Source organism: Oncorhynchus mykiss, chromosome 1 (assembly GCF_057628025.1).
Source record: "Oncorhynchus mykiss isolate SJ-2025 chromosome 1, ASM5762802v1, whole genome shotgun sequence".
NCBI lineage: Eukaryota > Metazoa > Chordata > Actinopteri > Salmoniformes > Salmonidae > Oncorhynchus > Oncorhynchus mykiss.
In genome coordinates, this window is record NC_143022.1 from 23,369,708 (window position 1) to 23,385,147 (window position 15,440).

Here is a 15,440-nt window from a genome sequence, read left to right on the forward strand (position 1 = left end):
GCAGTTGCCATACCAGGCACTAACCAAGATGGCGCCGACAGAGAGTGCCGCCTCGCTATGAGTTCATAGCGAATTTTGCAGTTTTCGCACACCACCCAAAGCTTCCGAGTATATTACTCGCTAATGTCCAGTCTCTAGATAACAAGATAGACAAAATTAGGGCTAGGGTTGCTTTGCAGAGAGACATCAGGGATTGTAACCTACTATGTTTCACAGAAACATGGCTCTATCGTGATATGTTGTCGGAGTCAGTACAGCCACCGGGATTCTCAGTGCATCGTGCCGACAGGAGTAAAGATCTCTCCAGGAAGAAGAAGGGCGGGATGTATGTTTCATGATTAACGACTCATGGTGTAATTGTAACAACATACAGGAACTCAAGTCCTTTTGTTCACCTGACCTAGAATCTCTGAAAATCAAATGCTGACCGTATTATCTCCCAAGGGAATTATCTTCGGGTATTGTCACATCCATGTATATACCCCCCTCAAGCCGATACCACGACGGCCCTCAAGGAACTTCAATGGACTTTATGCAAACTGGAAACCATATGTCCTGAGGCTGCATTTATTGTAGCTGGGGATTTTAACAAACCACATTTGAGAACAAGGCTACCTAAATTCTATCAGCATATTGATTGTAGCGCTGGCATAAAACTGGATCCCTGCTACTTCCATGATGCATAAAAGGCCCTCCCCCACCCTCCTTTTGGCAAATCTGACCAAGACTCCATTTTGCTCCTCCCTTCCTATTGGCAGAAACTCAAACAAGACGTACCCGTGCTAAGGACTATTCTACACTGGTCTGACCAATCGGAATCCACACTTCAAGATTGTTTTGATCACACGGACTGGGACATGCCCGGAGGTAGCCTCAGAGAATAATATTGATTTATACGCTGATTCGGTGAGTGAGTTTAAGGAAGTGCATAGGAGATGTTGTACCCACTGTGACTATTAAAACTACCCTAACCAGAAACCGTGGACAGATGGCGGCATTTGCGCAAAATTGAAAGCGCGAACCACCACATTTAACCATGGAAAGGTGACTGGGAATATGGACGAATACAAACAGTGTACTTATTCCCTCCGCAAGGCAATCAAATAAGCGAAATGTCAGTGTAGAGACAAAGTGGAGTCGCAATTCAATAGCTCAGACACGAGACGTGTATGGCAGGGTCTACAGAAAATCGCCGACTACAAAAAGAAAACCAGCCACGTCACAGACACCGTTGTCTTGCTTCCAGAAAAACTAAACACATTTTCCCGCTTTGAGGAGAATACAGTGCCACTGATGCGGCCCGCTAACACGGACTGTGGGCTCTTCTTCTCCCTGGCCGAAGTAAGACATTTTAAACGTGTTAACCCTTGCAAGGCTGCCTGCCCGCATGGCATCCCTAGCCACGTTCTCAGAGCATGCGCAAACCAGCTGGCTGTTTTGTTTACGGACATATTCAATCTCTCCCTATCCCAGTCTGCTGTCCCCACAAGCTTCAATATGGCCACTATTGTTCCTGTACCCAAGAAGGCAAAGGTAACTAGTCAAGGATAATATCACCTCCACCTTACCTATCACCCTAGACCCACTTCAATTTGCGTACTGCCCCAATAGGTCCACAGATGATGCAATTGCCAAAACACTGCACACTGCCTTATCCCATCTGGACAAGAGGAATATCTATGTAAGAAGGCTGTTCATTGACAACAGCTCAGCATTCAACACCATAGTACCCGCCAAGCTCATCATTAAGCTTGAGGCCATGGGTCTCAACCCCACCCTGTGCAATTGGGTCCTGGACTTCCTGATGGGCCGCCCCCAGGTGGTGAAGGTAGGAAACAACATCTCCACCTTGCTGATCCTCAAGCTACTTTTATGTCTGTTATAGATTGTGGGGATATTATCTACATGCATGCTACGGCATCCACACTGAAACTGCTGGATGCTACTTATCATTTTGGAGCGGTAGGGTAGCCTAGTGGTTAGAGCGTTGGACTAGTAACCGGAAGGTTGCAAGTTCAAACCCCCAAGCTGACAAGGTACAAATCTGTCGTTCTAGGCCGTCATTGAAAATAAGAATTTGTTCTTAACTGACTTGCCTAGTTAAATAAAAGTACAATAAAATTGCGCGCTTAGGTTTATTATGGGTGCTAGCTACAGAACTCACCACGGAATCCACACTTCAAGATTTTTTGATCACAAGGACTGGGACATGCCCAATTGTGGGTTGGACTTCGCTGTCCATGAGATGAGAACAACATGCTCTCCTTTTTGTCTATAAAGCACTTCTGAATAAACAACCTTATTTATCATCACTCATCAACATTATAATTACATTGCCTTGCGAAAGTATTCGGCCCCCTTGAACTTTGCGACCTTTTGCCACATTTCAGGCTTCAAACATAAAGATATAAAACTGTATTTTTTTTGTGGAGAATCAACAACAAGTGGGACACAATCGTGAAGTGGAATGACATTTATTGGATATTTCAAACTTTTTTAATAACAAATCAAAAACTGAAAAATTGGGCGTGCAAAATTATTCAGCCCCCTTAAGTTAATACTTTGTAGCGCCACCTTTTGCTGCGATTACAGCTGTAAGTCGCTTAGGGTATGTCTCTATCAGTTTTGAACATCGAGAGACTGACATTTTTTCCCATTCCTCCTTGCAAAACAGCTCGAGCTCAGTGAGGTTGGATGGAGAACATTTGTGACTTTGACTTGGCCATTCTAACACCTGGATATGTTTATTTTTGAACCATTCCATTGTAGATTTTGCTTTATGTTTTGGATCATTGTCTTGTTGGAAGACAAATCTCCGTCCCAGTCTCAGGTCTTTTGCAGACTCCATCAGGTTTTCTTCCAGAATGGTCCTGTATTTGGCTCCATCCATCTTCCCATCAATTTGAACCATCTTCCCTGTCCCTGCTGAAGAAAAGCAGGCCCAAACCATGATGCTGCCACCACCATGTTTGACAGTGGGGATGGTGTGTTCAGTGTGATGAGCTGTGTTGCTTTTACGCCAAACGTAACGTTTTGCATTGTTGCCAAAAAGTTCAATTTTGGTTTCATCTGACCAGAACACCTTCTTCCACATGTTTGGTGTGTCTCCCAGGTGGCTTGTGGCAAACTTTAAACTACACTTTTTATGGATATCTTTAAGAAATGGCTTTCTTTTTGCCACTCTTCCATAAAGGCCAGATTTGTGCAATATACGACTGATTGTTGTCCTATGGACAGAGTCTCCCACCTCAGCTGTAGATCTCTGCAGTTCATCCAGAGTGATCATGGGCCTCTTGGCTGCATCTCTGATCAGTCTTCTCCTTGTATGAGCTGAAAGTTTAGAGGGACGGCCAGGTCTTGGTAGATTTGCAGTGGTCTGATACTCCTTCCATTTCAATATTATCGCTTGCACAGTGCTCCTTGGGATGTTTAAAGCTTGGGAAATCTTTTTGTATCCAAATCCGGCTTTAAACTTCTTCACAACAGTATCTCGGACCTGCCTGGTGTGTTCCTTGTTCTTCATGATGCTCTCTGCGCTTTTAACAGACCTCTGAGACTATCACAGTGCAGGTGCATTTATACGGAGACTTGATTACACACAGGTGGATTGTATTTATCATCATTAGTCATTTAGGTCAACATTGGATCATTCAGAGATCCTCACTGAACTTCTGGAGAGAGTTTGCTGCACTGAAAGTAAAGGGGCTGAATAATTTTGCACGCCCAAATTTTCAGTTTTTGATTTGTTAAAAAAGTTTGAAATATCCAATAAATGTCGTTCCACTTCATGATTGTGTCCCACTTGTTGTTGATTCTTCACAAAAAAATACAGTTTTATATCTTTATGTTTGAAGCCTGAAATGTGGCAAAAGGTCGCAAAGTTCAAGGGGGCCGAATACTTTCGCAAGGCACTGTAAGTATTCAGACCCTTTGCTATGAGACTCAGGTGCATCCTGTTTCCATTATCCTTGAGATGTTTCTACAACTTGATTGGAGTCATCCTGTGGTAAATTCAATTGATTGGACATGATTTGGAAAGGCACGCACCTGTCTATATAACCAAGCCATGAGGTCGAAGGAATTGTCGGTAGAACATCCGAGACAGCATTGTGTCGAGGCACAGATCTGGGGAAGGGTACCAAAGCATTTCTGCAGCATTGAAGGTCCCCAAGAACACAGTGGCCTCCATCATTCTTAAAATGAAAGAAGTTTGGAACAACCAGGACTCTTCCTAGAGCTGGCCGCCCGGCCAAAGTGCGCAATCGGGGGAGAGGGGTCATTCTGACAGAGCTCCAGACCTCCTCTGTGGGGATGGGAGAACCTTCCAGAAGCACGACCATCTCTGCAGCACTCCACCAATCGGGCCTTTATTGTAGAGTGGCCAGACGAAAGCCACTCCTCAGTAAAAGGCACATGACAGTCCGCTTGGAGTTTTCCAAAAGGCACCTAAAGGACTCAGACCATGAGAAACAAGATTATCTGGTCTGGTGAAACCAAGATTGAATTCTTTGGCCTGAATGCCAAGTGTCACGTCTGGAGGAAACCTGGCACCATCCCTATGGTGAAGCATGGTGGTGGCAGCATCATCATGCTGTGGGGATGTTTTACAGCCACAGGGTCTGGGAGACTAGTCATGATCGATGGAAAGATGAACAGAGCAAAGTACAGAGAGATCCTTGATTAAAACCTGCTCCAGAGCCCTTTGGACCTCAGACAGGATGAAGGTTCACCTTCCAACAGGACAACGGCCCTAAGCACACAGCCAAGACAATGCGGGAGTGGCTTCGGGACAGGTCTCTGTCCTTGAGTGGCCGAGCCAGAGCCTAGACCTGAACCCACCCGAACATCTCTGGAGAGACCTGATAATAGCTGTGCCGCGACGCTCCTCAACCAACCTGACAGAACTTGAGAGGATCTGCAGAGAAGAATGGGAGAAACTCCCCAAATACAGGTGTATCAAGCTTGAAGTGTCATAACCAAGAAGACCCGAGGCTATAATAGCTGCCAAAGGTGCTTCAAAAAAGTACAGAGTAAATAGTCGGAATACTTATGTAAATGTAATATTAAAGCTTTTTATTTGTTATACATTTGCTTAAATGTCTAAACCTGTTTTTGCTTTGTTATTATGGGGTATTGTCTGTAGAGGAATATAATACATTTTAGAATAAATCTGTAATGTAACAAAATATGGAAAGAGTCAAGGGGTCAGAATACTATCCAAATGCACTGTAAGTGACTGTTGAGTTTCACAATCAATTTTAGATACTTTTTGAAGATTTGGACACATGGATTTGGATACATGGATAACATGTACCAAGACTTGGATGAGATGTTTGCCACAAATCCTAAAACATAAGCATTTGGAGACAAAGTAAACCAAAATCCTGGATTGCTGTCAAACATTGTCCATAGACTGCTTACAGTGTAAGGAAACCAATATGTAATTTGGGTGAATTATCCCTGATAAGTGCCTAATATCCACAACATTTCTGCTGGTTAAATTATTTTAAACGGGTGAATGCTCATTAGCCAATAGATCTTAATCCTATTACTGCTGTGGCAGAGGGAGAGGACAAGAGGAGAGGAAGGGAGAGGAGACGAAAGGGGAGGGGAGTAAGGGGACGAGCAGAGAGGAAAGGAAAGGAGAATGGAGGGAAGGAGTGGATGAGGGGACGAGGAGGCCTGACCTGGGCCCTCCAGGGGATCCTGATGTGTTCTATTCTGTCTGGACTCTGGGGGAATTGAATGGGAAGGTCACTGATAGTACAGGGCAATTATCATAATGAGGGACTCTGATAATGCATCACACACGCACACAATCATAAAAAATCCATCCGTGCCTACACAGACACATTTAATCACTCTGCAACCTGGGCCCTTACATTTAGCCCCAATCCTGTAATCACTAGCTAAGCTTCTCTCATCTGGCCAAGCCAGTCTAATTAAATATTCGTTGAAATATTAGGGCATCTTCTTTTTCAGTACTCACATAAATCCAGTTGATTTGAGATGTTTAGTTTATTTGCACCTCGTTCCTTTGTAATAAATGGATGGTCAAGTAGTTGTTTGTCTATATAAATTGTCACGGTCAATGTTGAAAATGCCTGTCAGGCAAGAATGAAGCTAAATTCGATACGCTGTTCCAAACTTAGGGAGATGAGGTCTAGTCCTCACTGCTCTCTCTCTCTCTTACACCCCCCCACCCCCCCCCCCCCCTCTGACAGACATCGATGAGTGTTTTCATGGTTTCGTGGAGTGTGATGACAAAGCCATCTGTGTCAACTTGCCCGGGTGGTACCACTGCGAGTGTCTGGATGGCTACCACGACAACGGCTTGTTCTCTACTAATGGGGAGTCGTGCATAGGTGAGTTGATTCGCTCCTTTCATCACAAGACCAAAAGAAACATTGCGGTTGTAGGCAATCCCTATTCACCTAGTCACATATGATAATTTATATTGATATCGCATAGAGTATACCTACAAACTAGTTTGTTTTTCCATGATTCTAGTCTAGTGTATTCTAACATTGATCATAGCAGCACATCTAACCATTGCAGAACTAGAAATGTCCTTGGTCTTCTTTTGACCAGTTGTTTTTGCTGTCAGGTGTGGGTAACAATATGTTTGGACTGGACATACCATTCATTACTGGTGCATTTTCCTCAAAATCCCTGTCTGCTTTTTACTGCTCATTCAATCTTTCTGGAACATTCTCTGAAGCTGCCTGCCAAGAGCTTGTCACATGTCAAAATGGAGGGAAACCCTTATGCAGTTACGCCTCAGTAGTGACAGTACTACAGCTCTGTGTCTGTCTGTCTGTCTGCGCTATAGACAAATGTTACCTGTCAAGTCTAGCCGATCCACACAGAGCACATCAGAGACTGTCAGAGAGGTGAACATACTGTGAAGAACAAAGCCAACTGCAGTTATAATTTGATGAAAAATGGTCTCTGGGGGGACGAAATTACGAAGTGTTTTGACAAGAAAGCCCACTTTAGTTTACTGAGGCTGAGAGCTGTTAGAATATAATACATGTGCTTCCTTTGTATTTTTTTAAAGCAGTAAGATGCATGTGAATTTAAGCATGACCTACAGCATTTGACCTCTGTTGAGCATATGCCTGAAGTCATCTCTCTGGCTCCCTACAGATATCAATGAATGCAAGACGGGGAGGAACACCTGTGCCAATGACACGGTGTGCTTCAACTTAGAGGGGGGCTATGACTGCAGGTGCCCCCACGGGAGGAACTGCACCGGAGACTGTATTCATGACAACAAAGTCAAACACAATGGACAGATCTGGGTGCTGGACAATGATAGGTGCTCAGTCTGCTCTTGTCAGGTGAGACAGGTGAAAAAAACTATGATCAGGTCAGGGGTGTTCTATTGGTTGATGTAAAGCATTATGATTACTTTATTAATTCAGTTAGTTATATGATTAATACAGGTCTGAATAATTTAGATGTGTTTAGAACCAGTTATTTGGAAAACTTAGTTTTTAATAATTAAGCAAAAAACCTAACATTTATCTAATCATTATTAGGCCACAGTCTTGTCATGTTTAGTCATTTAGCGTTTACTTCTGGATAATGTCTGGTGTATAGGAATGCTTGCAGGTGATTATAGAGGATTTGTATGGGTATTTAACAGTCAAGCATCATATTATTCATTTGATTAAAGAGGAGGGCAGAAATTAAGCTTGAATGAAATTAGTCATTTTAATTGATTGGAGAAATTGAGAACCTGCCTGTCAGAATTAGTAGTATTGAACAGCTGAGCAAACAGTTAAATGAGTAAACATGTTATTGTTTTGTAATGTTCGCGGTCAGCTAGTAGAGAGCAATGGTAATATTGAGTGTGTGTAATCAACCAATAACCAAGGTCAACAACTAGCAAATATTGAGTTTGGGTTATGGAGACTGTACTTTACAATATTTGTTCAAATCAAATTGTATTTGTCACATGCGCTGAATACAACAGGTGTAGACCTTAACAATAAATGCTTACTTACGAGCCCTTAACCAACAATGCAGAGTTTTTAAAAAGTAAGTTACTGACAGTTGATTGACAGACAGTGTATCGCCCCCCTCCCCTCTGTGCAGACTGGCCGGGTGATGTGCAGGAGGATGGTGTGTGACTGTGAGAACCCGACAGCTGATCTGTTCTGCTGTCCAGAGTGTGACCCTCGCCTCAGCAGCCAGTGTCTGCACCAGAACGGCCTGCTGACCTACGGCAGTGGAGACACCTGGGTGGAGAACTGCCAGCAGTGCCAGTGTCTGGTGAGTACCAATAATACACACCCTATAAATCAAATCAAATCAAATTGTATTTATCACATGCGCTGAATACCACTGGTGTAGACTTTACAGTGAAATTCTTGCTTACGAACTTTTCCAAACAATGCAGAGTTTAAAAAAAATGAATAATAAATAGTATCTAACAGAAGAGGAATAAAATTAAATGGAAGAATGGAGATACAGTATATACAGGGAATACCAGTTCTTTCGTGATTAATGTATGGGAGATACTCTGTGTGTGTGTGTGTGTGTGTACTGTATACAGGTTTCTATGTCCACAGGTCTCTATGCCCTGCAATATATATAACTGAATTACGATGTGTCAAGAGCGTTCTCTATTGAATCTACTCAGAGAAATGCGCACTGTTTGCATTGACTCTCTCCGCTGTTGACCTTTTCCTAGGTTCCCGCATCCCTGCTGTTCAAACAGGAAGGCTTTTTTTACGAGGATTTCATACTAAATCTGACAGAACATCACATCCTACCGCCTTCAATAAGCCTTTCAGATGCTCTTCACTACCAGCCATATGTTTATTAAATGCAAATGTCACACTTGGCATTCACCCTGGCCATTCCACTCCCAGATAAAAGTAACACTTAGCTGCATTTGTGTCAATCTGCCTTTGCGTCGACCCATAAATCATCTTTAGCTTTGTTGTTCTGCCAGCTCTCTCCCGCCCGCCCGTTCCCTCGGAGGAGTGGCATTACCGTTGGTTCTTTTTTCCCTCAGATCAAACAGAATGTTGTAGCCACACATACAGCCTTCCCACCTCACTCTCCTTCTGTGATTAACATATGCATGCACACACATACATCATGTTGCACACACACACACACACACAAACACAGCTACCAGCTAAAATGGTATAAACAGCAGCACACGAAAGAGAGGAGTGGAGGAGAATGGTGAGAGATACGCGTGGGATCTAGAAGCGTGACCGCGACGTGAAATCAACCTTGAATGCCTACACAGTTAGCAGAGCCAGAACCATACTGGCCCTGCTCCTCAGCAGGGAAACGGACAAGCAATTCTCTAAGACAAAGATACAAATTCCCTTTTAAATTACATGTATTTTTGTTAATATTTGAATGACTGAATATGGCTCTTTGACGTATGTGTCTCTGAGTTGATACTATAGGTATTAGACGTAATGGGTACAGGATACTATTTTAGCCTTAGATTTGGAGGATTGAAACATGGTTGTTGTTCGCCACGCTGTTGTCTAACCAAGGAACATTTCTGGCAAAGCTCCCTAAACCAAATGTAATTCACCGGTAAATGTAATTCTCCTGAAACACGCTGCAACATTTATGCCTTTTTATAGGACCATCTTCTGTAAAGCGTACTGAGATCTTAAACATGATTATTTTTAAGAGAAAGAGTGGCCTATTTAGAAACTTATCAGTGACTTACCTAACTGCCAGGGCTCATGTGAGGGTGATTGAAGGACATCACATACTTTATCACAGGGTTCTTCAACCCTGTTCCTGGAGAGCTCCTGTGGGTTTTTGCTCCAACCCCAGTTTTGACTGATGTCATTCAGCTTATCAACCAGCTAATTATTAGAATCAGGTGCGCTAGATTAGTGTTAGAGTGAAAATCTACAGGACGGGAGCTCCTGCTCTATCATGTTACACAGACTGCAGTTCGGCGTCGGAGCCGACTTCAGTGGGAAAATTCTCACCTTTGATCGTCACTGGCACGCTGATTCACGGATTAATCCGGGTTTCAACTGTACCAGGGAGATGGCAGACCGTGTGGGCGAGCGGTTTGCTGATTTCCTACATTGTGAACAGAGTACCCTATGGTGGCGGTGGGGTTATGGTAGGGGCAGGCATAAGCTATGGACAATGAACACAATTGCATTTTATCGATGGCAATTTTAATGCACAGAGATACCGTGACGCGATCCTGAGGCCCATTGTTATGCCATTTATCCGCCGCCATCACCTCATGTTTCAGCATGATTATCTGTACACAATTCCTGGAAGCTGAAAATGTCCCAGTTCTTCGATGGCCTGCATACTCATGGCACATTTTACCCATCGAGCATGTTTGGGATGTTATGGATCAACGTGAACAACAGCGTGTTCCAGTTCCCGCCAATATCCAGCAACTTCGCACGCCGTTGAAGAGAAGTGGGACAACATTCAACAGGCCACGATCAACAGCCTGATCAACTGATCAAGATATGCTGTGCTGCATGAAGCAAATGGTGGTCACACCAGATACTGACTAGTTTTATGATCCACGTCTCTACCTCTTTTTTTTTAAAGGTGTTTGAGACCAACAGACGCATATCTCTATTCCCAGTCATGCGAAATCTATAGATTAGGACCTAATGAATTTATTTCAGTTTACTGATTTCCTTATATGAACTCAGTAAAATCATTGAAATTGTTGAATGTTGAGTTTATATTTTTGTTCAGTGTATATTGAAGGTCTTTATATCAAAAAGAATAGCGATTTTGGTTTGTAACCCTGGAAAAATGGTCTTTCAACTCGCCAAATTGACCCCGTTTTCAATTGATCCCTCTGAGAATAACTGCTCCAAAAGCGAGATGCGCATCTGGAAAAATCTGTTATATTTTATTCTGTTATATTACGTCATGTTTTGTACTATAAAATAGGTAAGTCTTGACTGTGAACTGGGCTCGGGAAATAAGTATCTTGTCTGCTAAATTAACAAAACAAGGCTGTGCCATTTCGCAGCCATTGGCTTCCACAAGCAAGGGCCATTGCTGAGGTTACTGCCTTTTTGAAGATTGTGTCCCACGATAATATAACCAGTTGATATTATGGTTTCATCCAATCAAATCGTCGGCATGGGCTCTACAAGGTGTCAAAAGCGTTCCACAGAGATGCTGGCCCTGTTGACTCCAATGCTTCCAACAGTTGTGAAGTTGGCTGGATGTCCTTTTGGGGGTGGACCATTCTTGATACACATGGGAAACTGTTGAGTGTGAAAACCCAGCAGCGTTGCAGTTCTGGACACAAACTGGTGCGCCTGTCACCTACTACCATACCCCGTTCAAAGGCACTTAAATATTTTGTCTTGTCCATTCACCTTCTGAATGGTACACATACACAATCTATGTCTCAATTGTCTCAAGGTTTAAAAATCCTTCTTTAACCTGTCTCCTCCCTTTCATCTACACTAATTGAAGTGGATTTAACAAGTGACATCAATAAGGGATCATAGCTTTCACCTGGATTCACCTGGTCAGTCTATGTCATGGAAAGAGCATAATGTTTTGTACACTCAGTGTATATGGGCAATTTAGCAATTAGGATTTGTTATCTGTAATGGCTATGATATATTAGGCATTGTTGGCCTATAGATAAATGAGCAAAAACATTTCTGGCCATGTGTTCTAAAACATTTTTTTTTTTTGAGTACTTGAGTTCAATATCATTTATTATGGAAAAACCTAATAAAAATTGTTGTTCTGTTCATCACATTTAATTTTTTCAAAAAATGTTGGGGAACCCCGAATTTCAGTCTGCCACCCATGGAGGGACCTACCTGCATTTGTCCAATAGAAGCTCTTGTTTTCATTGCAAAATGTTTTCCGTTTAGAGTGAACGCTTTCCTTTGCAAAACGTTTTGCAACAGATGAAATGTTTTGCAATTGGAATCCGACTAATGAATAGTGTGTGTGTGTGTGTGTGTGTGTGTGTGTGTGTGTGTGTGTGTGTGTGTGTGTGTGTGTGTGTGTGTGTGTGTGTGTGCTCTTTTTCCAAGGAGGTGTAAACCACAAAAGCTCAGGGATGAAAATGTTAACAGAACTAGGTCATGCAGAATCATAGCTTAACCAGGATCTATAAAGTTGGCCAGAATCTATGTCATGTATTCACTGGCTTATTGAAACGACTGCTGGAGAAATCCAATAAGGCGTTCTCTACTGCAACTGTGTAGTGATTCATATAAGAGGGAGAATGAACGGGTGACCAAAACAACTCCATTAGGAAACACAGAACATTTAGACCAGTGTCTGAAAATGTCTTTCTTCTGATACTGCTACTCCTACACAACAGCATATTCTTAGCCCCATGTACTGTACATCTATGATGTATCAGGACAAAATGTCTATGTTTACATGATAGTGACTGCATCAGGGTGGTATAGAAGTATGCCTAAACAGTTGGCAAGGGACAGGATCTATTCAATACAATTGTAGGGGTGATGGGCTACACATACCAGTGGAGGCTACTAAGGTGAGGACAGCTCTTACTAATGTCTGGAATGGAGTCAATGGAATGGTATCAAACACGTGGTTAATACCATTCCATTGGCTCCATTCCAGCCATTATTATGAGCCGTCCTCCCCTCAGCAGCCTCCATGGGTATGTATCATTGTATTGTCCCAGTGATATGACTCCAGTCTGTCTTTCTGTCTCACCCATCCACAGCAGGGACAGGTGGACTGCTGGCCCCTGTTGTGCCCCCATGTGGACTGTGAATTCACGGTGGTGCCCGAGGGCGAATGCTGTGCCCGCTGCGTCACTGATCCCTGCCAGGCCGACACCATACGCAACAACATCACCAAGACGTGCATGGACGAGCACGGCATCCAGCGCTTCAGCGGGTCCTCATGGGTCAAACACAGCACCGAGTGCACCCTCTGCCAGTGCAAGGTAACAGCCATGGATTTTCATTATATCTATGCAGACTTAAGCCAACCATACCCCATGTTGGCGCTAAACACTCCATGACTATTGAAATTCTAAATGTCAAACCAAGTTAGCCTTTCAGTGAGAAATAACAGAACATAATAACAGAACCTCATTCTGGTTTGTCTAACAGTGACCCACTCTAAATTCTCTCTCTCCTCCTCCTCTCTTTCAGAATGGACATATCTGTTGCTCAGTGGACCCCATGTGCCTTTAGTTCCTGAAGCTCTGAAGGCACCTCCCTGTACAGTGTTATCCATGTAAAAACAACCAGCGTTTTCCACCCTCCAGCCCAACTTCTTTATACCAAATACAAAACATGTATCATAGAACACAGATGGACTACAGTACCCACAAGCCCCCTCTGTGTTCAGCCTCACCAATCAGGGTGACCTGTGTGCATTGAGGAACACCCCCAAATCATCTGCAACACGACGCTGTAAAATACTATTATACTGGCATGAATGTGCTCGATGTAGAAACATTTTGCTCATTTATAGACTCTTTTAATGTCAATGATGTCCTAGATAGTGGTTGTTTTAGTGTAAGTTTCATTTGCTACACTATTAAAGTTGTCGATATTTTGTGGTCCTCTAGCATTATTTTCTATTCATCTTTTACATTTATTTCCAGGCTTGTTAATGTGTAATGGTGAATAAAGTATTTCAATTTACATGAATTGTTTGAGCTTGTCTTTATTAAGATGTTGTGTATTAGTCATTGGAAACCATCGATCTCTGTATTCATATGAAGTCAAAAACTCACCCTCTCAGGTCTCGTGTACCCGAAAATTCAATCAACACAGATGACAAATCACTTGAGCTGTGCCTTCCCAGACCTCCCCACTTCCTGTGAAGAGGATAGCGAGGTGAGAGTTAGTTCATGTCAGAACACATGTTTGTGTGACACTGTATTAGAGCAGAAAAGAGGAGAGGAAACTCAGCCTGACACCAGCAATCACAGCCTATCAGTGGTACCTACACATCATCACGCCTGACCTTTCACATCAAATATTCATTGAGCAGGTGGACTTCCTCTGTCTGCACTGCTGCCGGTGTACATGGTGCTGGTGATGATTACATAGTACAGTGCAGGATCAAGAACCATCCAGATCAGTCTAATTTTGAATGGATAATTAGGTGTTTGAAGTTTAGGATTTTAAGCATTTTGAGGGTTTGTCAATACACACACAGTACTTGATTGAGTACTGGATTTGATTGAGAACTTTCATTTGTTCAATACATTGAGCATCTCATTTGTGTATACTGTGATACAGTATACACAATGTCCCAATTGGTTTGCTTTGCTTCCTTCCACTGGTTCCATAGGTAATGGTAATACTTGTATGATTCAGAGTACAGTGCTTAAAACTCCTAAAACAATTAGCATATCAATATACAGGCTGGCTGGGAGGAATGAGCTGTGCCTGAAGAAGACTAACCAACTAATTCTCTGGCAGCAGCAGCTTCTTACATGAACAAAAACAAAGTGGAACCGAATCATGGAGCACATTGTTATTCTACCATTTCCTCCTCCCTCAGTGGAACATTTGCCATCTCTCTCTCCTTCGAAACGTGTTATACCTGTCAAATGATGAATATAGACTACTGTGAACGTGTACCTGGCTGCAATGAAAGTGTGTGTGTGTGCGCATACGAGCGTGTCTGGTTTATGTGTGTGTATATGTGCGTCCGCAGTGGCTGGAAGCACACTGGCAAGGGCACCATCTGGCAGGCTTTGGTCCAGTGACTGCAAGCCGGTGGTGACTCCTAGCTGGTGGTGGCTCCTAGCTGGTGGTGGCTCTTTGCCAGGGGCACAGGGGTAGTGGCACAGCGGGGCAGAGTGGTTGTCCAGCTGGCTCCTAAATGTCCAATTTTCCATGGTGGGGTAAGTTGAACTCACCGCAACAGATGTCTCCACCCACATTACTGCCTGTCCTGTGTTCATTACTAATGGACACTCATATTATTGGGATTGGCAGGAGGACTAAGGCAGTGGAGCAGCGCAATAGTTTTACGTGGAGATCTGTAAATACTGTAGCCTTCATAAATCATTAGTTTACAACATGCGTGTTAGTTGACATTGACAACTCTCAAGGCATCAGAAGAGTAATGTATTGGAGGTCAGTCATCAGACATTATTGAACCCTTTCATAGATCTTGGACGTACAGTGTAGAATGCTACAGTAGCTTGGTTCCTCTGTAGGGGACCTGGTTCATAATCTCTGTGTGTCAGAGGGAGCAGCAGATACTCAACCTCAACTCTTTATTAATTGCCAATTTGTTCATATGTAAATCCAAGACAGTGCTGACTCTATGTATAGCAAAGCCTCCAATTATCACTATATGTCCGGATTTAGCCTACATTTAACTAAATATGACATGCAGTATGTGCTTATTTGTCAAAATAGTTGGTTGGTTGAATGCACTAAAGCTGCAGTCACTTATTTTTGATTCTCCCAACAAGT

The 15,440-nt window shown here is 43.0% G+C and overlaps 1 protein-coding gene across 1 annotated transcript in view; it reads left to right on the plus strand.

Annotated features, from left to right (window-relative positions):
* LOC110508655 (protein kinase C-binding protein NELL2a) overlaps positions 1-13,646 on the plus strand; it is an 81,579-nt gene extending 67,933 nt beyond the window's left edge. The window contains exons 16-20 of the mRNA XM_021589385.3: positions 6,225-6,365; positions 7,150-7,343; positions 8,104-8,280; positions 12,713-12,937; positions 13,149-13,646. Of these exons, the coding sequence (XP_021445060.1) occupies positions 6,225-6,365; positions 7,150-7,343; positions 8,104-8,280; positions 12,713-12,937; positions 13,149-13,190 (779 nt within the window). The 3' untranslated portion in view covers positions 13,191-13,646. The remainder of the gene's footprint in view (positions 1-6,224; positions 6,366-7,149; positions 7,344-8,103; positions 8,281-12,712; positions 12,938-13,148) is intronic.
* Positions 13,647-15,440: the final 1,794 nt, after the last annotated feature.